The sequence below is a fragment of the Solea senegalensis genome, linkage group LG20 (genome assembly GCF_019176455.1).
Source record: "Solea senegalensis isolate Sse05_10M linkage group LG20, IFAPA_SoseM_1, whole genome shotgun sequence".
Taxonomy (NCBI): Eukaryota; Metazoa; Chordata; class Actinopteri; order Pleuronectiformes; family Soleidae; genus Solea; species Solea senegalensis.
The window spans coordinates 9,831,962-9,857,310 of record NC_058039.1 but is presented as its reverse complement, the minus strand read 5'-3'; the positions used below and the strand labels follow the sequence as shown (position 1 = coordinate 9,857,310).

At 40.5% G+C, this 25,349-nt stretch overlaps 1 protein-coding gene across 3 annotated transcripts in view; it reads right to left on the bottom strand.

Annotated features, from left to right (window-relative positions):
- vps50 (VPS50 EARP/GARPII complex subunit) overlaps nt 1–25,349 on the bottom strand; it is a 95,650-nt gene that overhangs the window by 17,574 nt on the left and 52,727 nt on the right. For 2 of the 3 annotated variants that reach the window (XM_044052608.1, XM_044052606.1), the window contains exons 14-23: nt 24,995–25,089; nt 24,779–24,873; nt 23,578–23,676; nt 22,101–22,191; nt 20,860–21,045; nt 19,781–19,899; nt 18,419–18,525; nt 16,447–16,568; nt 13,654–13,731; nt 13,101–13,181 (exon numbers count right to left, since the gene is read on the bottom strand). In XM_044052608.1, coding sequence (XP_043908543.1) covers nt 13,101–13,181; nt 13,654–13,731; nt 16,447–16,568; nt 18,419–18,525; nt 19,781–19,899; nt 20,860–21,045; nt 22,101–22,191; nt 23,578–23,676; nt 24,779–24,873; nt 24,995–25,089 — 1,073 coding nt within the window. The remainder of the gene's footprint in view (nt 1–13,100; nt 13,182–13,653; nt 13,732–16,446; nt 16,569–18,418; nt 18,526–19,780; nt 19,900–20,859; nt 21,046–22,100; nt 22,192–23,577; nt 23,677–24,778; nt 24,874–24,994; nt 25,090–25,349) is intronic. The other variant, XM_044052607.1, reaches the window with a different exon arrangement.

The following is a 25,349-nucleotide window of genomic DNA, read 5'->3' as shown; positions in this document are numbered from 1 at the left end:
GGCTTCTGGTTTCAATCACTTAACACTTCCACCTTTGCATTTTGAGGCACAGTAAAAAGAATACATTGCAGCTGCTGAAATACTAAGATTTATCACCAGGAATTGGTAAAAATGGAACAAAAACAACAAAACCAGCTCTATATCTAAAGACACAAACTCTTCCATCATCATTAGGGAACCTGTGATCCATTGTGGTGTAAATTGTTTGCTATTTTTTTTCTTCATATTCTCAAAGCTATGACTGCAGAAGCAATTAAGATTGCGTTTATAACGACACTTCATCAAAATGACAAATGAGCGCACCGAGATAAAGGTAAACCAACACCATGCGTCGAGTGCGTCGCCAACTGCACACAAAGGAATTCAATACTAGACAAATTCAACGCCAGAGACAGATTTTTTCAATGTAGTATGAGGGGTTGAAATGCGGAGGATGAAGCAGACCTTTCCATATAGCATGACTTGTAGTGAAGAGGTCATACTTCATTTGATTTACATCCTGCAGCTGCTGAAGATATTTAGGAACTGGATTTCTCTGCTGTCTCACTGTGATAAATGATAATAATAATGATAAAAAAAAAATCTTTTCCATAACGGAGTAAATTTGTTATACAGACAATGACTGAACATTAATGATCAATGGTGACTTTTAATGGTTGCTGTAAGATGATTAATGCCAGAATTACTACTGAACCATGCTGATAAACTTCTGCCATGCTGAAGATTTCAAAATGTATGTGTGTGTGTGTGTATCCATCTGTGGCGATAATGTGTAATAAAGTCACTTTTCTCCTCTTAATGAAAACAATGCAGCCAAATCATCAAGTAATAATAATCATTTCCCCGGGCAAAGAATGTATTCAACCTTCTCAAACGAGAGCATTCAATTGTTTGTTTTTATCAGTGTAAACGTAATAAACAAAATACTTGAAGTCATAATGGGTATTTTTCCCTATACTTTTCATTTACGGTCACATTTTGGTCATTACAATGCAACAGGGTAAAGTTAATTCATTATTAATTGTTTACCGATGAAAGAAAAAATGACAAATGTACATGATTCTTGTATTATTGGTTGCAAGAATATTCATTGAGTGCATGATCGTAATTGTCCATGAATATAGAACTAACTTCCTTTGCAGAGAAGCGTTCTTTCCGATTCCTGCCACTATAGAGCAACGTGTAAGCACAGCTGGCTTTTACTGGGAGATAGAACTCATATAAAGAGTTAATTGCATAAGTAGCAAACTACGCCTACAATGTGGTCAAATGTGCTTTAGAACATGTACTCAGATAGTCAGAACGAGGGCCACCGCGTGCATCCAAGCATGAAAAAAGCAATTTTACAATTAAGCAATTCTGCCAGAATCAGACACTCAGGACAGGACATGAGAAGGTAAATATATGAAAGGGACTTGTTTCCATCCCTCATTTTGATTACAGGCGGCATAGAGTGATGCAAGAAATTAAAACAAAATGAAATAATTAAACCACAAGCAGTGTATTATTTGCCATGGCAAACAATGAGAGGGATTACTGTATGGAGAGTAAGAATAGAGGTTTGTTTAAATTCTTCTTTATTGCTCATGAATAAATAGATTTAACACAGGTATTTTTGAAATCTTTGCGTTAAAATATCATCGAACAGCTGGTGATGTTTTCTTTATTCTGTAGCCCAATTACTCTAAGTATGATTAGAACCAACAATCTAAATGCAGAGATCATACAATCATTGAAGCAATGCTTTGGCAAAATCAAACTGACTTAAATAAAAGATGACAAAGTCCATTTACAGTCTCTGTTTTCAACTTTGAAAGGCCAGTTTCTCTAGAGACCAACAGCCACATGAGCACAGGCCGCCAAAAATAAATTTCGAGCCCCTCAGGCAATAAATAAAGCCACTGCAGGGCAAGATTAATTCAATAGCGGCACAGAGGAACAGAAATAAGTCCGCTGATAAAAGATCCTGAATTACAATAGTGAATAAAAAAACCAAGAGGTCAACCGGAGCCTGCTGCAAGTAAGTAGTGCTTGACACATTTTTTTTACTTTACTAAACATGGAGGATATTCATTTAAATGGCAAATGCCACTGAATCCAAACTGTTTTCATACAAAGCCCTTCAGCATGATTTTTTTCAAACTGCAGGAGACTACTGTTACTAAACAAACCCTTGTTTTTCCATCTAACAAAGATTTTCAAAGTTCTGAGACTGAGACATCACAATACCTTGAGGTTCTGAGGTCATGATTATTGTGCTTGATCCCACATATTGAATTTCTCTACTGTGAACTGTGTGCTAATACAAACAGACATAATCTCTGTTTGCATTCAAGTCTGTGCTGATAGCTGTCCACTTGTGATTGGATGGCTTGAGGTGGACATTAACACCAGGTCCCTAGATCTCTTTATAAAAACCAATTAAATTATCTTTTCAAACTGTCCTGAAGCTTTTAGGGGGTGCCCCGCCTACTTTGAAAACCTCTCTGATTGAACAAACTGCGGTGAATCCACGCAGTTATGTAAAGTCTTTAATTAGGGCAGTGGCAGCAGGAGGTCTTCACTGATAACACAATAATTAAGATAATTCTCTCCCCCCTCACCTCATTTAAATTGTTTATTTCTGAGACAAGAGTTATATTAGTGAGCTGACAGAGATAAAGACATCAGTATTATAAAAGGAAAACATCTCAATCACTGATTTATTAAATCTAGTTGCACAAAATAAAACACAAGACTATTACAAAAATATGATAATTTCATGTCACATTCACTTTGAAAGTGATGATTGTCTGGGATAATGATGCGATTCATAAAATATGTAGATTTTTGTGGCGGTAGCCTATGTGTTATAATTAAGGACTCAATTAAAACAGTAGTTTGTCAGTTTGCTGATAAAGCTAAAATCATTTTAAAGAAGTACACCAGGCTAGTAACGGATAGAAAGAAAAACACTGGGTGGCAAAGATGTAAGCTATTTATCATTCCAGTATTCAAATGACACTAAACCTGTCTAATCAGACTTATAAGCGTATAAGTGACCAGGTGAATAAATGAAGCTATCCAGGTATCTTGAAAACATTTGCATCCTTTGCTGACGTCAAAATAGACAAGAGTTTCCAGAATCATTTCACTGGACTATGAATACTTGCTAATATAAAACACAATGTTCACCAGTGAGGTTTAGAAAGTTAAACTTGCTTCTCTCTGACAGAATTAGTCAAATAAAAATGCATGCGACGTGTGAAACCATACTCTCATCTGAATTACAGGAACACAACTGAGGCCAAGAAAAAGGCCTTGAGGGAGTAAATGATTCCTATTTTGGGAGAGCACAGTGTGTTAATTATCCGTCGGGCACTGGGGCTCAGACAAAGGTGGCTGTTGAATATAATGAATCACTTAAACACCTTTTTTTGCTAAACCATGACTACAAATGTGGCGAAGAGCAAATCTGTGAACAATAATTTTCCGACAATTTTTTAACGACAATTTCTGAAAACGCACATTTCTGAATAGATAAACCAAAATTGTACAGGAGATACAGTGTTCGTTTGATAAGGGAAGTGAAAAACTGTATTAGAGCATAACCTAGTGTCTCTGTTTTACAATCAATCTAATCTCTGATGTTCTCTTATCACTAAAAACGTCTTCCCTTCAGTAAAATAAAGGTTGAATCACTCTCTGTCAGTGTTGTTCCCTTGTCATCTTTAGGTTTGTGGTGCAGATACTGCAGCCGGTGGAAGTAATGATAAATTCAACAAAAGTGTTGATATAAGAAGATAGTTCTTGTGTTTGCAGAGAGTAACCATGCACAGTATATTTTCCGAGATAAAAACTGCATAGAAATGACAAAGAAATTGATAGAAAAGATTTGCAACTCCTGCTATATAAACTTGAATTCTAATAGGATTGAAGCATTATCAGGTGATGTGACAAACTGACAAACACCCTATATAAAGGTGTGCACAATGAATAGGCAGACAAAATAATTACCTCAGACAAAATTGGACAACAAAGAAAGACTTAACAGACTCTAAAAAGTCAAAAATCATCAATTATAGCACTGATAAAATAGGTAAGCTATTGAGGCGTGATCACTGAACAATCAACCGCAAATACACAACAGGGTCGCAAGAAATGTGTGGTTAAAGGTGAATTAAACGGGAAGCTACCAGGAACCTCCAGTGCCGTCGTATTCCAGTAATGCAATCTACCTGAAGTGTTCAGTGCTCAAAACACGACCACCAATGAACAAGACTCACAAGTTGAAATGTCAAGACTGGGCCAAGAAACATCCGAAGACAGATTTTTCAAAGGTTTTATGGACAGATGAAATGAGAGTGACTCTTGACGGACCAGATGAATGAGCCTGTGGCTGGATCACTAATGGACACAGAGCTCCACTTCGAGTCAGAAGCCAGCACAGTGTAGGTGAGGTACTGGCATGGGCTGCTATTATTAAGGAAGAACTACTTGGAAGGCCATGGTTTTTATGCAGGACAATGCTCCATCACATGCATCCAAGTACTCCATTGTGTGTCTCGCCAGCAAAAGCCTTAAAGATGACAGAATAATGAAACGGCCCCTTCCTCACCTGACCTAAACCCTATAGAGAACATGTGGGCTCCTTCTTAAGAATTGGATTTACATTGCGGGAAGACAATACTCCTCTTTGAACAACATTTGGGAGCCTGTGTTTGCTGCTGTATGAAGAGTTGATCGTCAACAGATCAAGAAACTAACAGACTCCTTGGATGGAAGGCTCATGGCTCAATTATTGAAAAGAAGGGTGGCTATATTGGTAAAAGTCAGAACTGTTTATTAGTAGATTTTGAGGTATTTATTTCTTACACTCACTCTAATAAATGAAAATAAACAGGTGAGATGGGAAAATGTTAGTTTTTCATTTAGTTGAATAATAATACTTGTGCACACATATATATTCTCCTAAGAAAACTTTTTCTTTTGTTAAATATTCAGGTTTGAGGATTATTTACATTTTGGACTGACTGAAAGCACTGTAATTGTTCAACAATAAAATGTATCGTCAGGAATACAACTTGCCTAATAATTGTGCCGACAGTGTAAAGCAATTGGACGTTTTTTTTTTTCCTTTTTTGTCAGCCGTACCATCATCCAACAGTTAAGGAAGAACAAGTTACCCAAACATCAAGCTTGAGGCCCAAAGGAATTCTCTTTCTCTCCGCAAGATATTAATGCTAAAATGGTTTCCCAATGTGGCCCAACAACACTGTTAAATATAAAGACATCAAGCATCAAAGCCAGAGAGCTTAACTGCCCGTGTGTCATGATTAGAAATTAAGCCCTGGAATTCCCAAAGACAAGAAAAAAAACAAATGTCCAGTGAGGATTTAAAAACAGACCAGAGCAAGCTTTGAATACGAAAAAATGAAAAACAGAGATACTGCAGAGGTTTGTTGTGAGTTAGTATGTATTGTTTTTCATCAAATACATTAAAAAAAAGGAATTCTTAAAGGGCATAGGTGGTTAAAATAGTTAGATGTGTATACTGGGATTTAAATACAATGAGTTTCTACTATGCCGTATAGCATCCTTCAATGCCTTTGGGAGAAGTGACTCTAAAGCTTCATAACGCTTGGGATGAGCATTTCTAGGAACAGCAATGCAGGTACACAGGGAAAATCCTACCAGCTCATCTATCATTTGTCTGCCATTTCAGATTTTGTGGAGTACATTCTGCCTCATCCAACTCAAAAACCTCCAGGACGTTTTTTTTGTTGAATGAGCTTGGTTCTAGCGGTTTCCAAATAATTCAACATACAGTGCAATATTTGATCTACGGCTTGGGAAACTAGAGCTATTGTCTTGCTCCTTTTTTGCCTAAAGCAGCCACAGTCTAGTCTAAAATATCTGTTTCACTTTAATTTTGAATGCTCAGCTCTGCTGGGGCATCTATTATTAGGATTTCCTTGCACATTCATGGTGTGATGATCTGTTTTGAACAGCTCAATTTTGAGTAACAGCTGGGGGGCAGTTATGAGGTGGATATAGGACGCCCTAACCTTCAGCAGCACAATCTGAGGAAAAACAGCAGCACACTTTTAGTATTGACTCCACTGGTCATTTGTAATTTGAACAGTGTGATGTAATGTTAGAGATTGTTTTGTATACCTGCAGGTATATAGGAGGGACAGGGAATAGTCCTCAGCATTAACAGCTGGTGTATGAAAAGAATGTTTTTGTCTAACCTATCCAATTTAAAACAGTGGTGGTCATTTTAGATTATCACTGGGGTTTTTTTTCCCCACAGGCAGGCTTTGATTAAGCTCTGCACTGAGCGAAGTACTGGAGCTTAACAAAATCAAAATAAAATAAAAAAGTTAAATTGAAACTTAAAGTTGTTGTTGGCAAAGTTGACAGGCAAAATGTAAAAAGTACGATAACTTTGAATGTAATTTCTCTCCCAAATAAATAATTCTAGGAGCGTGATAATTCTGTAATCACCCTTGTCATAAAAGAAGATTCCAGCTGGGAGTTGAAAAGTGATCTCTTACTTGAAGGGTCTCAATCTACCGTGATTGACTGCTTAGTCCTCTCCAATCCATTCCATAGAGATTTATGGACAAGTCGAGTAGATAGGCTGCCAGGCAATTACTGTCAAGTGGATCCTATTGCACCTCTTTGTCACTCTAATACTTGAAATTTGGTTCTCATTAGATGAATGTCAAATGGAATTAGGGCCTTCATTTATTTTGTGCGACACTGCACGGCCCCTCTGGGCCTATCTTTGGCACCTTCCTTTCCCACCAGTGGCTGCTGCCTGTTTTCTGGATGATAAAACAGCCAAGAGGGAAAGGGAAAATATCTTGCTTCAAAGACTTGAACCAAAACAGCTGAAGATGAATGGACCAGACCAGAAAAGAAAAGAGAAATGCACAAAACAAATGAAGGGGTTTAAGTTAAAGTTTATGTAAACTATTGCTCACTGCGGAGTCCATTACAGTGGGCGATGGGATGAGTCATTGGCAGAAGCTGCAGACAGTAAACAGTTTCTGAACTCAGGGGGATCAACTGTCATCGGATCCAACTGCTGTTCGTGACCTGCTGCTGGGCCTATCAATGAAGTGAGCGTGTGTGTTCCACAGAAACACCAACCAGATGTCAATACTTGTGATATACAGACAAACAATGGCAGTGTAAAGAGTCACACCATGGATCTAAATTCTGATCAATTATCTCTGTCAAATGGTGTTCCCCATTAGCATATTGCATCACTCAGAGAGAGCTACAGCCAGCCAGCACAAGGACACCAGCTCGGCCAGTGATGTGCCCTCATTGGAGACAAGGAACTAATGACTGGGTTCAGCATGTAGTGTGTGAGTGTGAGAAAGACAATGTGGCTTGTGTTTATGTGTGTGTTTATTTGCGCGCGTGTGTGTGTGAGAGAGACATGAGCCAGTGCCAATCATGAAGGACAGCGCACCAGCGTGTGTCTGCTGTGCCAAGCCAGTGTAGCGAACCACAGTCGGCTTAGGGATTATCACCCTACTGCTGTGACAGACAGGAAGAGGGTGAAATGTGTGTTGGACTGAGAGCGTTATATGTAGACATTTCCCATGCGTGGAGCAGGACGACAAACGTTGGAGTGCGTCAGTTTGTTTATTAATGAAAATTCTTTGTATATATGTTTTTTCCGTCCGTCGGTGTGTACGTTTGTGTGTTAATATATGCAAGCACCCTCGCCGCCAGGTAACTGGTGCCAGGACAGAAACTGCTCCTCATTCCTGCTTCATTGCCAAGCCTGAAAAAGCCTGACCCCACGCAAAAGCTAAGCACTCACAAACAGGCACACGCATGCGCAGATGCACACTAAAAAACTCATCCCTTTGGGGATTGACTTGAGCACTTTTAAGACAAAATAAAATAACAATTTCCTAGCACATGTCCGTTAACACTTATACAAACACACCATCATAAATAATGTAGCAGTTATTTGTGCTGAAAGTTGAGAGGCATCATAAAGAGAGCAAGGAAACAGAATAAACAGAAAAGATGGAGGGAGGAAAGACGAATGACAGTGTGTTAATGACAAGTGAGACAAACGGACAAACTGATTGAAAAAGTAGGCCTTTATTGGAAACGTTAGTCTGTCAGCTTCCTTCACAGCATTGCCTGGAGCAAAGACTCAACAGCTGAACTTTCTGGCAAGGACAATAATGCCACAGATGGGGGATATGGCATGGTTCTGATATGGCACTGTCACCAAAGTTGGGTCACCTAAAGTTTTTGTTTTCCATGCAAAGATCACCAGAAAACCCTTTCACATGACAGCATATTCTTTGCCAGTAAAACAATACACACCTTCACTTGGACATGGAGTATGTGGCAGTGGCATGCGATCAAACATTGAGTGAAAAGTGTACAACCTTGAGTATCTGAACAAGTTTATCTGAACAAAACTCCCAACGCTCTAAATGAAAACAACATCAGAAGTGAGTGAACTCAATCCCATGCAGGTGATATGGTTTCAAACGGTAATCAATGATATGGGAGGTGGAGAAATGAAACAAAAAAAGGGGGTGGGGGGATAATCTTTTACTTTTTCCCAGTGGAGCTCCCAGTATACGCTGAAGGGACTGTGAATCTGAGATGCGGTGGAATCTCGCTGCAGCTCATATGGGAGTATGACTCATTACCACCACACTGGTTTTGGAATCAAGAAGTTGTGACGGCAAATCAGGGGAACAAAACCGCAAGGGTTTCGGCAGCTCAATTGAAATGCAGTGTGCAATTAACTTTATAATCTGTTTACAAATGAGGTCTAGCCTGCCGCAATCTCTGGAGCGTGTGGGTGTTTGTATTTGTATGCAGGAGGAGTGCATTTGTGTATTCTATGTGAATATATTCAAATTTCCACTTCTAAGCCGCATATTAAAACAGAGAGAGGAAATTATAATCCATGCCTCACATCCAAAAAAACCATGGAAACAGTGAAAGGACTGATATATGACTTATGGTAAATGTGCAAAATGGGCAAAATGATAATGCCTGGTTGAAAAGTTAATGGCTTATGTAATACATTAGCATAAGCATGATGTATTTATGTAAACATTCAGTCTTTTATCTTTTTGCTTCTCCCCTTCACTCTGTGCTCACATAGACACAGATTTTAATTCCCAATAAAGCTACTCTCATTTACATGTTTGTTTTTTTTATTTCAGTAATCAGACTTAACATGTAAAAAATAGTGAATCATATTAAGAAGACATGTTAATCACCGGAGACTTTGAAGCCATTTACAAGCTGTGGCTATGCTGAAATCCAGATTCTATTATCGTGATGTTATCTGAAAGGATGCCCATACACATAAGACAACGGCTGTTTACAGCTACTATGATCCCTCAAAGAGAAAATTAAAAGCTCAAGAACATCTTTATCGGCAGCTGGTAGGGTCAGTTGACTGGGGTGTCGAGAGACGCGCCTGCTGAGAAATACACAACAATCATGTGCTTGGATGAGTGGAGAATCTCCTCCACAAGCAAAAAGTCACTGCATGGGTCTGAAAAGTGCGTTTACATACATGTTAACGCAATAATTCATAGTTTTCTTAATGTCATGTAAACACGTTAGTCCGACTAAAGTTGAGCTGGATTAGTCTAACATACCTAGATAACACGACTCATAGTCAGACTACTGCACGTATACGCTTCGTTGGGGGTGGGGTGGCTCAGTGGTTAAGACCCTACCTTGTGTACCAAAGACATCATGGTCGCAAGTTCGATTCCACCCCTGGCTAATTGTACTTGATTCCATTGTAAGTCGCTTTGGATAAAAGCGTCTGCTAAATGACATGTAATGTAATGTAATGTAATGTTGGACTGGAGTCAGACTGACCCGGAAGGAGAAGGAGAAGTAAAACCGCAGTAATGTTCAGTCCCATGCTCCATCTAATTGTATCATGATTAACATGTACAGCAGGTACGAAACATGCAGAACCACAGCACGATCCATCTCACCGTCAATCTCACCGTTTGTTTTTCTGTCACGTAAAAGGTCAACAGGAAACGACACTAGCTTATTTAGCAAGTTGCCCGATTGCCTATCTTAGTCAGACTATGGCCTTAGCTTGATTAAACTGTGCATGTAAACAAATCGAGTGATTCTATTGCCAAAGGGAACCAATTAATGCTGCCTCTGTTCACATAACAGAAATCAAGTGATTTTGTAACAGAAGGAGGCTCAAACAGCTGGTTGACCAATGCTATGTTATCGGCCAGACATGCAGTCACAGACATTTGCATTTAAAGGGCTGCCCACACTGAAAAGGTTCAGTCAATAATAAATATATTGGCTCTGGATAGAAGAGTGAACTTTGCAGATATATGTAATTGCTGTGTATTCATTATTTTAATGGATGTGTGTGTGTAGTTCATGATGTGAAATGCAGAAGAGCAGAAGGAGAGTAAGAAAAAAATAAATAAATAAGGAGTGCCATGTTAGTTTGGAAAATAAAAAGGGAAACTGAATGATTCATTTAGATGGGCAAAATAGTTTTGCATATGGTGGGACAGACGGACTAAAAGCATTTGCAAATAATGAACAAAGAGGATGAGTGTAGTTTAGAAACCCAACGCCGTGGCTTATCTCTGTGGTGGTTTTAAATAGCTTTTAATCAGCCAACCTACGGTGGCCACACTGGGATATGATAATACTCATCTGTGTGTGTGTGCCTATATGCAGTTTAAGTACAGCAAAGTCGAAATGAAGCATCAGCACAGTGCATCACACACTTCTCTCCTACTGTACCACAGTCTTTCCATTCACCTGTCATCATCATTATCCGTCTCATCAGTTGAACACTTGATAAACATATTCCAGTTGGCTCACTTGCCATCTGTCCAATTACCAGAGTTTTATCTGAGCAATGTTCTCCTCCAGCATAATCCCACTGGTTACACACCAACAGTAATAACCTGTTAACAACAAAGGCTGCTGCCACGGATGAAAACGAAACAATGAGGCGATGTGTGTGTCAGAGGAAAAGCAGCAGATATTGTCAAAAGTCACAGTCATCTATGGTGAAGTTGTAAAAACATCACAAATCTTAACTCAACAAACTTAAGTCAGGTAAACTAGAGATGATTACAAACAATGTCGTGGTTGAGCTGTATTGAATTATACAGTGAGGTATTTCTGTAATTTTTTACCAATGATGTAAATAGGACCCCAAGGTGTTCGGAGACTTGATGTCGCTACAAAATTCATACTCTTTTCTCCTCAGCTGATCACCAAGCTTGTCACCCACAGTCTCTCTGATATTTGAAAATGGCTGTTATAGTGCACCCAGAGGGGAAAGAGTATGTTGCTGCATTACACTGCTAAACACAATTCAGCAGTGTAACTTCTGATAATTTATTATTGTTTTATGGGTGTTCTGACTCTGATCCATTGTCTTCCCTCCGCATTCCTGCTCCATTTTGCCTCTTGCTTTATCTTGTCCTCGGGCCAACTCTGAACTGATGTGATAAGATGAAAACCAACTAATGTCCCCATAGGGAAATCTGCTCAAGACTCTGTCCTGCAATTCCACAGAATATAAAATTGCACATCATACTCATCAAAACAGATAAGAGATAACTATAACAGCCATTACACTGCAAAGTCAAATGAACGCTTTACTTTCAATGGGTACTTTGGATCCTGGACTACCTTGTTTTATATTTAAATGTGAAATAAATTAGGGATGAGATTGTCAGTGACGGTTGCTATGACGGCTTGTTATTAGGTTGCCATTGGGAGTAACAGCAAACAACTCATCATAATGAATGCATACCAAAAACTTAGACCTCAGCACTGCCCGGTGATCGAGTTATTAAAGTTGCAAAATTGAATCAAAAGCCAAAGAAGAGACAACAAAATTAGAGGTTTCAACAAGGTGTTCCTGGTGTGATGTGAATGTACATCTTAAATTAAACAGTGGGGAGAGTAGATAAAAAAATGAAATAACCTTCAAGATCTAACAATATAAAAAAAAAAAAATACAATTGCTTTTTCATTTTTCAGAGCAGGTGGAGTATTGCAAGTCACAGACGCGTGATACAAATCTAATTTAATAATGCAAAAGCAATACTGTTCTCTTTATTTTTCCAATGCGACTGTTCTGGCCTTTCTATTGGTATGAAATAAGTCATCTGATCTTACAACTTCAGAGCTGGACACTTCTAAAAGTGATAGAACAGACACGTGTAAATAACTGATTACAATTTCAATCAATGCAAGAATTGGATGATTATCATTTTCATTAGAATTCAAGGCACAATGACTAAAACAGCGACATGAGAGCAGTGAGCCAGTCACACTTCTGCCTTAATTCCTCACTTAAAACAATACTTAAAAAAAAAAAGAAAAAGAAAAACTCTTTTATATCCACAACCAGAGGCGTAAAACTTCAGTGACATTGCAGATGAATATCAGATTACAGTTTGGTTCTGTGGCTTATCTGAACACCGCCAAAGATGGCTGCGGGATATGGTGATGAATGAGCGATGGCACTGGCAACCATCGTATCACAAAGAGGTGACAGGTAAAAAAAAAAAAGAAGATACATTATCAGACTAAAAAATGTGCAGAGAGCGTGGACTGCACCAGACTAATTGTCACAATGCTGTACTGCAGTGCAGAGTGGTGATTGAAAGCCCTAATGGAATAACACTTACATCTGGCGGGGACGGGTGTGTGAGAATGTGTCAGTGACCACAGGCCAGATAATGACGACCCATAATGCATTTTGCGGTGACATGTGCTGTGAGCTCTCTCAACACTAAGACCACACATGAGGTCGGGATGGATGGAGCGGACGGACAGGAAAAATAAGAGGAGTGGCATAAAGAGGAGAAAGGTACATAAGGACGGGGGTGAGCGTAATGGTGGTATGGAGGGATGGAGGGATGGAAGGCGGTGAGGTGAGGTGAGGTGAGGTGAGGTGAGGTGGGGTGGGAGGCAGACCGCAGAGAGCAGGTTTATGCCCGAAAAATGAGAAGGCCAACGAGATAACGAGTGGTGAAAAAGAAAGACAGAGAAGTGAGTGAGACAGGAAGATAGCGTTTCAGTCTTACCACGTCTATGAGGCTCTCCTGGATCCGGTTCAGTGTGGTTCTTAATCGGCTGCTGATAAGGCCTAGACCCGATGACTCGTACTGTAGAATACACACAAACAACACACACATTATTTACTATCTGCACATTGAAGAAACACCGCAGCGAGAACACACACTGTGTTCATACACACACATACTGTACACACAGCAACATCTGCTTTCCTCTCCCTCAGTGGGTCATAAGAGAATGTTTTTAGTTTCTGCTTCTGGCTGACTCTATCAAGGAGAGGGAGGAAGAGACAGGGAGGAAGAGACATCAGTATCAGACAGTCACACTGGCTACAATAGATGACAGATGAGCATTAAGGGAGTGGGAGAGGGTAACAGCACAGCAAGCTAACATCTAAATGCCTCTGATACACTCATCTATCTGGTGTCACTCAAGGAAGGAAAGCACACACAGTTAAAGAACTTCAAATCAACCAGTGGTGATTAGTAGTTCAAACTCTCAAGGCAGTTACGACCCTGTGTACTAGTCACATTCGAGGAGGGGAGGGGAGTCAGCTCTTACCAAGCAAGCAGGGCCCACCACCCTGGCAGTGCCCGCCTCTCTGCCACCGTGAGTTGGCAAAGAAGGGCTTGGGACAGGCTATGGATGATGAACGGGCAGCAGCCAGGCAAAACGAGAAAGCAGGAAGAAAGAATTGCATTACAGAAAGTAATGGGTGGGATTCCTCCAGTAGACATTTGCATTCTTCTTCCCTCACATTTCTATTCGAAATGACCTGTCACACATTCTGCTTTCTAAATGTGATCCGTAACCTTCAGGGAGACATCATAGAGCAAGCAGAACGTCAAACCAACGGTTTATTCCAACGATTATCACACAACTCAAGAAGCAAAGAGAACTTTATTTTTGTACGTTGCACTGTGGTAACGGTCCATTTTTACAGTGTTTTAGGTTTTACATTTTGATGTCCTTTGTGTTTTTAGGGTATATGCAATACTCATTTTTGTATCCTGTTATATAAAACCTATGAATTTATGCCCTTCCTGCGTATTGTATTCTGCAGCTGTTGCAGCACTTTTTGCCCAAGAGAAATGTCCCTGTGAGAACAAAAAAACATATATATAGTCACAGCAGTAATGCTCTGTTGTGTTGATCAGCCAGGTGTGGTAACTCACCAGCTCCCTTATCAAATCTCTGTATATCATGGAAGAGATCTCACAGAAGGAAAACAGCAGGAGAAACGCCAGATATTCTACAGCAAGCGACTAGTGTTTTGAATCCTGCACGTTCAAGCCGGGCAGATCCCCCATCTGGATAATCGCTCACTGTGATCATCATATGTAAACAGGAAAACTCTGGATAATACCCCAATCGAATCAACATATTCTGGGGGTCATGTCTGGAAATGCCTTTGTTTTACTATACTGAACATGTGTAGATCAAACTAGGGAAAATTAACATCTAACCTGCTAAAATACATGCATTTTGCGACTTCATTTGATTTATTTTTGTTTGGTTTGGTTTCTATACATCTGATTCTTCAACTCTGCAATCCAGTACGAGGACCTGTCTGTGGTAAGTCTGGAGTCGAGAATTTATTGCATTATTTTTCATTTTTCAGAGAAGCCATCAAGTCAAGTGCCAGATCCTCTCCCGATCTGTTCTGTTTCTTCCCTCTCTGTCTCAGCACCTGTTTTGCTTTTTCATTGTTTTTATAGCCAGCCTCTTTCCTCCCCTCTTCCTGGCATTGTATTTTCAAACAGACTCACATGCTCCTCCATCTTTATCTTGTCAGTATCCTTTCATTCATATCTCTATCTCTATCATGTCTTGCCCTCTTTTCTCTCAACTATACCCTTTATCTGTCAATTCCTTAAACAGACGCCCGAGTGATATATTCACAGTTTTTCCACAGCGAGGAGCTTTCCATCACTTTAAAACATTAATCAGAGTGTGTTTTCTCCCAGTCCCAGCACTTCAAAGCCTGATTACCAGTGGTGATGGAAAATCTGTGAGTACATAATGCATCTTTAGCATATGTTTGACAGAGTCAATAGTGCAGCTTGACTTAACAGGGCTAATATACACAGATAATGGGCATATTTACCCTCTTGAATATTAATGACGGCCATTACTCTGCAAATGAAGAGGTCAAACAGTCTATCTTGATTCCAGTGGTGTATAGACAGTGAAGCCTAGGTCAGAATACCAGTGTACGTGTGGTTTAAAGATTCATGGGGACATTAGCATTTTACTGTAGGTGCCTCTTTGAGTGAGACCATTAATGAAATGGGTGGGTTCATGAAATGACACTTAATGAGGGCCAGAGGTACAGAGGGAAAAACGAGAAAATGAGAAATGTAGACGGAACGAGAAAGAGCAAGAGAGATTGAGCGAGAGAGTGCGTGAGAAAGACAGAGCTCGAGCGGAAGAGAGACAGAGAGAGTGGAACAGACCATGGCACAAAATGAAAAAGAAGTGAAGGAGCAGGTATATGGTGTGGAGCCCCCAAAAACACGACAAAATAAGACTATTTGTTCAGGTCCTTAACAACGCTATTAATGACACACCAGGTAAGAGGAAAATAAGGTGCAATTTGCAGCATTAGTTCTGTGAAAATCTCTTTCGTAACCAAGCAAAATTGGAATGGAAAAGTAAATCTCTGAACCGCATCAGTTCACATACTTTTAAGAGAGTGCCAGTGGTCAGAGTGAGGCTCAATGGGAAAAGAAACATCCTGACAAGATATCAGCTCACACAGCTACTGTGTTCCCTGTCCTGCATTTCTACATGAGACACATACAAACCCACACACACTTCACCAATAATCTGTATTGGAGCAGCCCCTGCAGAGCATTCATCCTCTTTATCTCTTCCACCTCGATGGGACGGAAGTCATTTTGTTGCTATCATTACCACTTCCCCAAGGGCGACAAGTGACAAAGGCGCTGTTTTCTTTCTTTGTGAGGCACAGTGTAAATTACAGTACATGAGAGTCTTCAGACGGAGTAGAGGAAACTGGGCTCCCCAAGTGTAACCTATTGTTTCAACTGGGTATTACACTGTGAGGCAGACAGTGATAGGAGAGGATGGAAGATGTGGTTATCCCCCATCACACCAAATATCACCAAATGTTCAAAAGAAAAAAAAAAAAAGAAGCAGCAGAAGTCTTGTAAGCAGCTTCTGCAATAGTCTCATCAAAAAAAACTCACTCACACTGTGACACAGCTGATAGATATGTCACAATAGAAATTTAAAAAATAGGAGAATGTGGATATCCAATCTAATATTGGGCATACATAATCAATAAAGTGGGTGCGATCAAACAATTGTATTAGTTCAGAGATTCTATACCATGTCATTGCGTCCAAAGAAGGTGTATACAGCGTATAGGTAGTAGTCAAAGAGCTGAGACACACAGTGGATGACATCGAAGGCGATCGGCTTCAGAATGCTCATCATCTGCATGTACTTTCCTGCACACAGAGAGAAAACACACACACACACACACATCGTCACAAGACATAACGGGGTGTTCCAGATTGTGAACCACAACGTGACACATAGAGTGGGGCTTTTTTTACTTCTCACACTCCACTCACTTTACATCGAAAGTAATGTCCTTAAGTAAATATGGTAGGAGATTAAAAGTGTAAGTAAAACTACTGTAAATTAATCACAGTGGAACCACATTCTTCAGTAGGAGAATGACTGCATTTGCATACACTTGAGGGCAAGGATTTAAATTTAACAGGAGGGTAATAAAAGCAATAAGTGTAGAGAAACAGGGGTGTAACAAGGTTACCATTGACTGTGAACTGATGAATGGAGGGGAAAAAGAAGAAATAAACTCAATCTTGTTGGCACTGCCACTGAGGCAGCACTATTTCTTTAACAGTCTCATTTTTCACACTCTTATATTTTGCACAGAGAACTCAGACAGCAATCTAACAAATTTCCATCACAGAGCTGCACAGACTGAATTAGAAATGATTGCCTGAAATCAAACTTTGGCTGTTTCTTATTTTAAGTTTTCCACACGACTCCAGTTGAGTGAAAAAAAATATATATTTTTCTTTCTCCTCTTTTCAAAGTGGGAATAAAAAAAGAAGGAAACATTTTTTACTGAAAACCTCTTCGTAATTGGGAATCGTGTGATTTGTAAGCTGGCATCGCCCATTCTAATCATTTAATGCAGTTTTAGTCAGCCGTAGGAGCACACAGGTAAGATAAGTGCCAACTCTTATTCATTTTCACACATGGAAATGACAGGGTCACCTCACAAAAGAGCACACTTTCCCAAGGATGAGAACTGCTGTCTCCACAGCCACATCACAAAGCCGTGAAAGCGCCTCAAATGTCAGAACTCAGGGCGAAGGCTAATCATTATTAGTGCAGCTCAGTCACACCTAAGCAAGTGGGCAGCGGTGAGCTCATGGCTTAATTGGCAAATAAATGGACATCTTAGCAGCCTGGTGAGGACACTCACTGCAACCGAGTCTGGGCTGCTCTCGAGGAGAAGTAAGTGGTAGTGTGAGTTTCTGTGTGTGTGTGTGTGTGTGTGTGTGTGTACATGTATGTTACCTCTTAAGGAACTTTTCTGGCACTAACACTAGCCTTTTCAAGACCAGTAGTCCCTCAGACCATAACCTGGTCCTAATGAGGAAGAAACTCACTTCTGAGGAAGTTTGAATTGGACATTTTGAATTGTGGTTAGGTTAAGGTTAGGCATTAACTGGTTCTGGTTAACCCCTTATTTATTTAGATTTTATGGCTGTAGAATTGTCCAAAAAAACCTTCAATGAGTGAGTGGTTCTGCCCCTTTTGTCCAAGATAACTTTCACTTCCGATAGCAGCGAGAAGCTGACGTCACAAACGTGTGGCGCGCTGGTGAATCTTGTCTGCAATTGGACGGTCGTTACCCGGACGTTCTGAGGGCTACCGTAATGACAAGTACATGGGCACATAAATCTATTTCTCTGCTTTTTGGTATCCATCCATCCATCCATCTTCTACTGCTTTATCCTCCACATGAGGGTCGCACGGGGGGTGCTGAGCCAATCTCAGCTGACATAGGGCGAAAAGCAGGGTCACACCCTGGACACATCGCCAGTCCATAGTTTTGGAATTTTCTAGATATCACAAATGATGTAGGAGTTACGGTAATGAGAAGTAGGCGTGCCAAATCCTGTCAGTGACGACAGGACGGTAACAGGAGGGTTAAGGGACAAGGCTTCTAAGGCTATCCACATGAATGGAAGTGAGTGCAGTGTCCTAAGAAGGACAGCAGTGCAAACGTGCATGTGTGTATAAGTGTAAGACTCACCAACAAGCCGGATGACGTTGAGAGTGGTGTTGGTGAGGATCGGTGCGTTGATTTTATTTAGGTTGTAGTCAGACTTTTTCTTGCTTCTTATGGTCTCTCGGGAAACGCTGATGAGACAGAGAGTAGAGCGAAGCCATGAGAATAGAAAAAGACGTAAATACACGTTAAAGTCATTAATCTGCTGAAATGATTAGAAAGGTTCAAAACATTAGTGTAGGTCAAACTCCTATAATTGATCAATCAGAACCCATTACACAATGCAGAAGACACTGAAGGACCCTGGGTAGTAAAGTCTTTGAACTGCTGATCCTGGAGTAGCAGACCTGTGACACTCGTCATGGAGTCATATTAGCCAGCGATAATTACATGGGCTGTGTCATTTCTGGATGTGATCGCGCGACCCGTGCAATAATTAACAAGAAGCGATGTCTGCTGATAAATATAGGAAATTAGCATTTCAGTGGTTTTAGGCTAACGACAGGTCAATGTGCCTGGGAAAGGTGAGCAGTTTAAGCAGTTCAGACATGCGAAAGAATAAAGGCACTGACAAATGTCTCCAGCAATAACATCTAAGTGTCAGAGTAAATGAAATAACATAGGATTGTCATTATTACATTGCATCGGTAAAAAAAAGAAAAAAAAGGAGCTGTGGAATGCAAGTCATGGCATTGTGTTACTAAAACAGTGACAAAAATCTATTCTTCCTTAGTCTGTCCACAACGCAACATAAAGCACAGTAGATTTATTAAACCTAGAGTTGCTGTGAAGTGTATTATTACTATTATAAATAAAATGCCACAACTCCTCATGCGTCATCAAAAGCATTCAAACGTGTGCGGTTGTTAATGTCGAAAATACAGGTCCATAAAAATTAAACACTGGAATTAAAACAGACCAATTACTTAAGTTTTATTACATCCAATATCTCATTCAAATGAAAATGAGTCCTTTTACAAGTAGAGCAGAGGAGCACATAATTGTCCTCCACTGTTATTAAACAGCTACTAATCATTCAATAGCCACCAATCACACATGAGAAGAGGTGGGGAAAAGGGTGCACTTTTTTATGGGTAGACAAAAAGCTTTTCACAAGCTTTCTGCTTATTTAGGAGGGTTAAGCAGGAGTGAGCCAAATTTATTATAAAGCAGGGTGACGCATGACTCACGATGCTTTTAGAACCTTCTTATAAAGATCCAAGGAAACATCTTTTTAGTTTGAGTGCGTGAATAATGTGTTATTTTCACTCTCTTTTATCCATTTGAGAGGGAGTGGAAGTGATGGACACCCGACTGCAATATGTAACTTCAGTTGTCTTCCTGGGAGCTGAGTCTTTTCAGTGCGGTGTAAAATTGGAACCTGACCTCTTGAGAGGGGCGTCGCCCGTCTGCTCATCCACGTAGTCCTGCTTGAGCTCCTCGGGGACATCACTGTCGCTGTCGTATTCCTGATACACGCTCTTCTCCAGCTCGTCTGACTCATACTGGAGAAATAGAGGAAAAGATCAGACTTGAGGTTCTGAAAAAAATGTCACAAGTGCCAGTGAAAAGCGGAGAGGCGGGTCAGATAAAACTGTCACACTATTTTTCAGCTAACTGAAGACCCACAAAGAATTTAGAAACAACGCAAAATAGCCCAGATAGTTTGCTGACTATGAAACACCGAATTGCAGAAAATTAATTTACCTCTTCAAGAAAAAAAAAAAAAGAGTTAAGGTAAAGCTCTCAAATAAGAAAATGTTTTCCTTGTCCTTAAAGGCGAGCTCAGCCAACACAACAGTCATATAGAAAGGATTAAAAGCTTAAGATTAAGCCAAGATGAGGCCTTAGAAAGCCTCATAAGTTGGCCGGTGCAATATTGGTTTTGATGTTGAGAGTGAGAGGAAATAAGTACATAAAGAAAAAAAGGGTGCAAGTCTAAAGGTGTTGGTGCATCATTCTGGGTGCAGACTTTCCTCGAGGATGACTGACTTACAACTGTAATCCCGACACTATGCAACGTTCCAGTCCTGCGCACTGAAGCCAACGTCAAGCAGAGCTGGACTTCGATGATGCAGCTACGCAGAGCAAACCACTCTTCTCTGTCATTTAGGTCTCGTGCCAAAGGGGAATGTTTGAAACCTTTCTTTTTTTTTCTCTCAATGCAAAGTGCTGCCTATCTTAAATTTAACACAATGCGCAGACTGTCAAATGTGCTACTAAAAACATTAAAAAGATTTCCAGTAGCGGAGTGCTCAATGCTAATAAACTGCCTGTTACGCACTGAAATACCAATCCAGAGAGTATTGGTTTGCTGCATTGCATTGGCCTTGAGATGCTTTACTGTTAACTGCTTCACGACCAAATGTGATTACACGTTCCTGTAAAACTACACGCAAACTGTTGATTTCTAACCGATTACACAAGCGCCAACTAGAAGCCACTGTCTTTTCTTCGCCACATACTCCATTAGACGCCAGCACGTCCTCTGTCTCCTCCTCTTTCTGCTCAATGTGCATCTCAAACGGGTTTCCCTCCTGAAGGAACTGATGGAACAGACACAGCTCCTCCTGGGCCGGGGAGTTCGACGACATGGCCTGTCTGTTCGGGGACACGGACGGAGAGCGACACTGGCCCATGAACTTGAACTCCTGGATTGGAGAAGATGGGACAGAGAGACACTTTGAAGGACAAGAGATGTAGGTTTGTGTTTGGTGACGATGAGATAGACAAGACAGGAGACAGAGAAAGGATTTGCATTTAATTGTTTAAAAGTAAATTATTAACAAAAATGTAATCAGTTTGAGACTCAACCATAACTTTTGTATGGCAGGTTGTACTCAATTCCCTTGCAAGTCGCTTTGGATAAAAGCGTCTGCTAAATGACATGTAATGAAATGTATGGTATATGTCAAATTTAAAACAAAATGTTCTGTCCCTCAGATGTTGTGTTCACAAGACCAAAATAGCCAAAAATGCACATGGTATACAGTATGCAGTACACCGGTTCCCATAATATAATGCAGACAAGCAACATTTCCATTCCATTTATTCTAATATTCATTTGCATGTGTATTTGTTGCAGTGTAACCATGCAAGGCAGATATGAAGGGGGGAAAACAAGGGGTTGGAAAATGAGGAAATTGTTTGAAGAAACTCTATTCATCTTCCTGACACTTCTGTATATAAAAGCAGCTGAAAATGTTGGTTGTGTTACAAATATGTCACACACCTATGTCATCTTTGGTCATAGTTCTACATAATTCCTCTTTGGACTTCGAGGTGTGTGATTTTTTTTTTGTTTTTTAATGTTGTGCAACACACATTATATGTTTTATCTTTATAGCTTGTTATATAATGCATTGCTCTCATTTGGACAGCTTAAACAATCACTTATCGCTAATATTAACCACAACCAGCTGATGCCGAACCCTAACACCTTAACCTAACCACAATTCACAGCTGAGCCTTAAACTTAAACAGAGCCTCAGAAATGAGGTTCTGCCTCATTAGGACCGGGTTTTGCTCCCCATAAGGATTACTGGTCCGGATGAGGTCAAGGTTCACACACACACACACACACACACTCACACACACACAGATTAAGCAGAACCCTGTGGTGTGGGTGTGAGGTGGCAGACAATGTGGAATAAATGAGTACAAGCATGCTTCACTTTGCCGCTTCAGTGATATGATTCTTACTCACATGGAGCTGGGCGATGTTAAAATTAGACTTGACAGGACAAAGTTCCCACGTCTCATTTTCCAGAAACATCCTCAGTTCTTCCAGACGTGCCCTGAGGAGTGGAGGAAATTCACAGGGAAAAACACAAATATTCAACAAAAAGTATTCACCTTGTGCCATTTCATAAACGCTTGCAAACCTCCCATTCAGACCAAGCTTTCAGACATAAACACAGCCAGCAAAGGTCACTGATGCCCAGTAAAAAGGCCGATACACTGCATGTGCGGTTGTGTTTGTGTGGTAGGTCACTCTCGGGTATTTCTGAGTGAAATGTCAGAGCTGTGTTGACTTCAAACACCGCAGCGCCACTTGTCACCTTTCCTCAACTTGTGTGAAGTGTGCCCCCGTAAAAGAATGTGGAGCAGGACAAGGAGATTGCAAAAACATACTGCGCAATATTAAACGAACTTTATTCAAGCAAGCTCATTCTTTACTCAGCGGCCGTACTTCCCTACAGCTATGTTCCTCCAATAGTACCGTATTGATAATTAAAGGACATCAAAACAAAACATCACTCAGAGAAAATGAGTTAGGCAAACACAAGAAATTACCAGTGGGCAAAGCTGTTTATCATGTCTCAGCCCCGACAAGCCCTGTCATTCTGTACTTTGCACCCGCAGACAAACAACACAACTGGCCTGATGACTGAGAGTGCTTCTGCCAGCAGCTGACAGACAAACGCAGGCATCAGCGAGTCAAAGTTCACTGATGGGTAATCTCTCTGAAAATGACACCCTGCTGGAAAATGAATCAAACCTAATGTGAAAATGATGCACACAGGGAGCCTCCTGGCCAGCATTGCAGATGCGTGTGAGTGTGAGTGGAGGGTGTGCCACCTTCACTCCTTGCCCTTTTTTCCCCGAGCTCTGTTTACAATGTCACAGTGACATCACCTCCATCTCATGCCTCTCGTGTCTTGCTCCTTTTGCCATTTTTGTATCATATTAATGACGCATATTAGCTTCCGGATATTCAAGCACCTAATCAATGATTCCGGACAGGTATTCACAATCAATGATCAATGCAAATCACCTCTGATGATGCGGCTCTGTCTTGTGTGAAAGCATACATATTCATGCGGTTGGCAGGTAGGGGGTAAGTAATCAAGATGTAAATGTGATTCCAGCCCAGTAAGTGTTATCATGTAATTACACATCTTTTCCAAAGAGGGCTACGCTCAGAATAGCACACATTGGAGACAGGCAGTGGTCGTGATTATGTGTAAAAGTTTCTGTCAGGCAATGACAGCCTGCTGTTCAAAAATCTGTTCCACTCTCAATCACCTAGCAACTTTCTGTCAGGGAGGCTGCACATGTCAGATCAATGCCCTATGTGTGTCTAATTTTCCCACACATAATTTATACGATCAGCTCAGTGAACACAAAGAAATGCCTTTCTGTTGTCACGCGAACGACGAGACGCAGCGGAAACGTCTCACCTGTGATAGTTTTTAAAGTAGTTGACACTCTGGCGTTTGATCGACTCCTGCAGGACCTCAGACTTGCTGCCACAGAACTCCTCGCCCACCTGCATCAACCTGAAAGAGAAGGTGCGAGGGAAAAAAGGTTGACAGCGACAATGCTAACAAAAAGAAGATACAAAGGTATATATAAACAACTAATACACTATAAAAACAAACACCCAGGTGTAAGATTCAGCTGTCATGTATTGGGGTTTTTTTCCACAGCTATTTTTATTTTTTATATGCGAGACATTTCTTATTTGTAACATGAGCAGCCTTGAAACTAAGAGTCTTAAATACAATACAATACATTTTCTTACACCCCCTACTGGTAGGTTTGTCCACTGTCCAACTTACATCAGACAAATTATTGCTGCAACAGTCTGGTGGCTAGACCTTCATTAGGGAAATCTTTAAATAATAATAACAAAACAAATAAAAAATTCTGCAAGATCTTTTTGTTTGTTGCTTTGAGTCCTGTAGCTGTGGGAGCATCTAATTAATTCCGTCTGTTTTCAAAGTACTTGAGGCCGGGTCATACTTTCCGCATCTGTGTGCCCGCAGAGGTCCGTGTGATGTAAATTAAGTCATTTAGCCATTTCAGTGTTGGTCCACACGGACCCTTCAGACGAATCCATGCACCACCTCCAGTGCTACTGTACATGATGGCGTGCTTTTGGTCAAAAGAGACAACGGGGCCTTGAAGAAGACGGTAACCATGGAAACATGCCTGAGTTTACGTGAGGAACTGAACCAAAGTGGCTCTCCACGGATGCAGAACAAGGTAGGTATGACTCAGCCCTTAGATGCAGTCGTCGAACAGTGACAATTTAATCCTTAACAACTTTATTTGGGTTCTACATTTTACTCAGATATTTAATATATCGCACACTTGACATGTGTCACTGCCGAGTTATAGTTTGAACCAGAGTGAATGTCCACATGGAGCACCACTGAGGTGAGTAACGCACAGCTTTAACACCAGTCTACACAAGAGTTTAGAGTAGGACATTGCTATGACCAGTTAATATAGCAGCAGTGCAAGCAAAGAGTGGGAATACATGCGATTGTGTGCAACTGTTTGAATAAAATGAGTCAGTTCATGAGCAAGTGGCTGAGGAAAAAACTAGTATTGTACGCAGAGAGAAAGCAAAAGAGAAAGAAGGCATGTGTATACCTGCTGATGACATCCAGCACCACTATAAAATCATCATATTTGAAGTTGGACATGTCCGTCCCCAAGATGTAGGCCTTCACTTTCAACTGGACATCCTGAAGAGAGAAATGAGGTAAACAGGGTAAATTATGGAAGAAAATAAAGACGGCAAACATACATTCAGATCATGAAAACGGTTAAGAGAGACAGACGGAGAGCTGACTCTTCCATACACACCTGCCAGATCCGCGTCAGTCCATGCTCCAATTTCTTCTTTACATAACTGCGGTCCACAACCAACTCATCAGAATCTGCTGCTGCTGCTGCATCATCTAAAAAAGATTCACACAACAGACAGATTTAGAGGACACCGACTGCTTAACACTGTCATTTATGCATCGTTATGTAGCACTTTAGTGGACAAAAGAATGGACGCAAATGTAGAGTGGACCTACAGTCTACAAAAGTCAGCACTTGACATAAGAGTGAGTAATATAAACAGGGAAATAAGTCAAAATCAATGTTCAGATTGCAATCGGAAGACTGACCAAGAACCAAGAAATTGCTGTTCAAAGCAGTTTTGGGGTCCTGA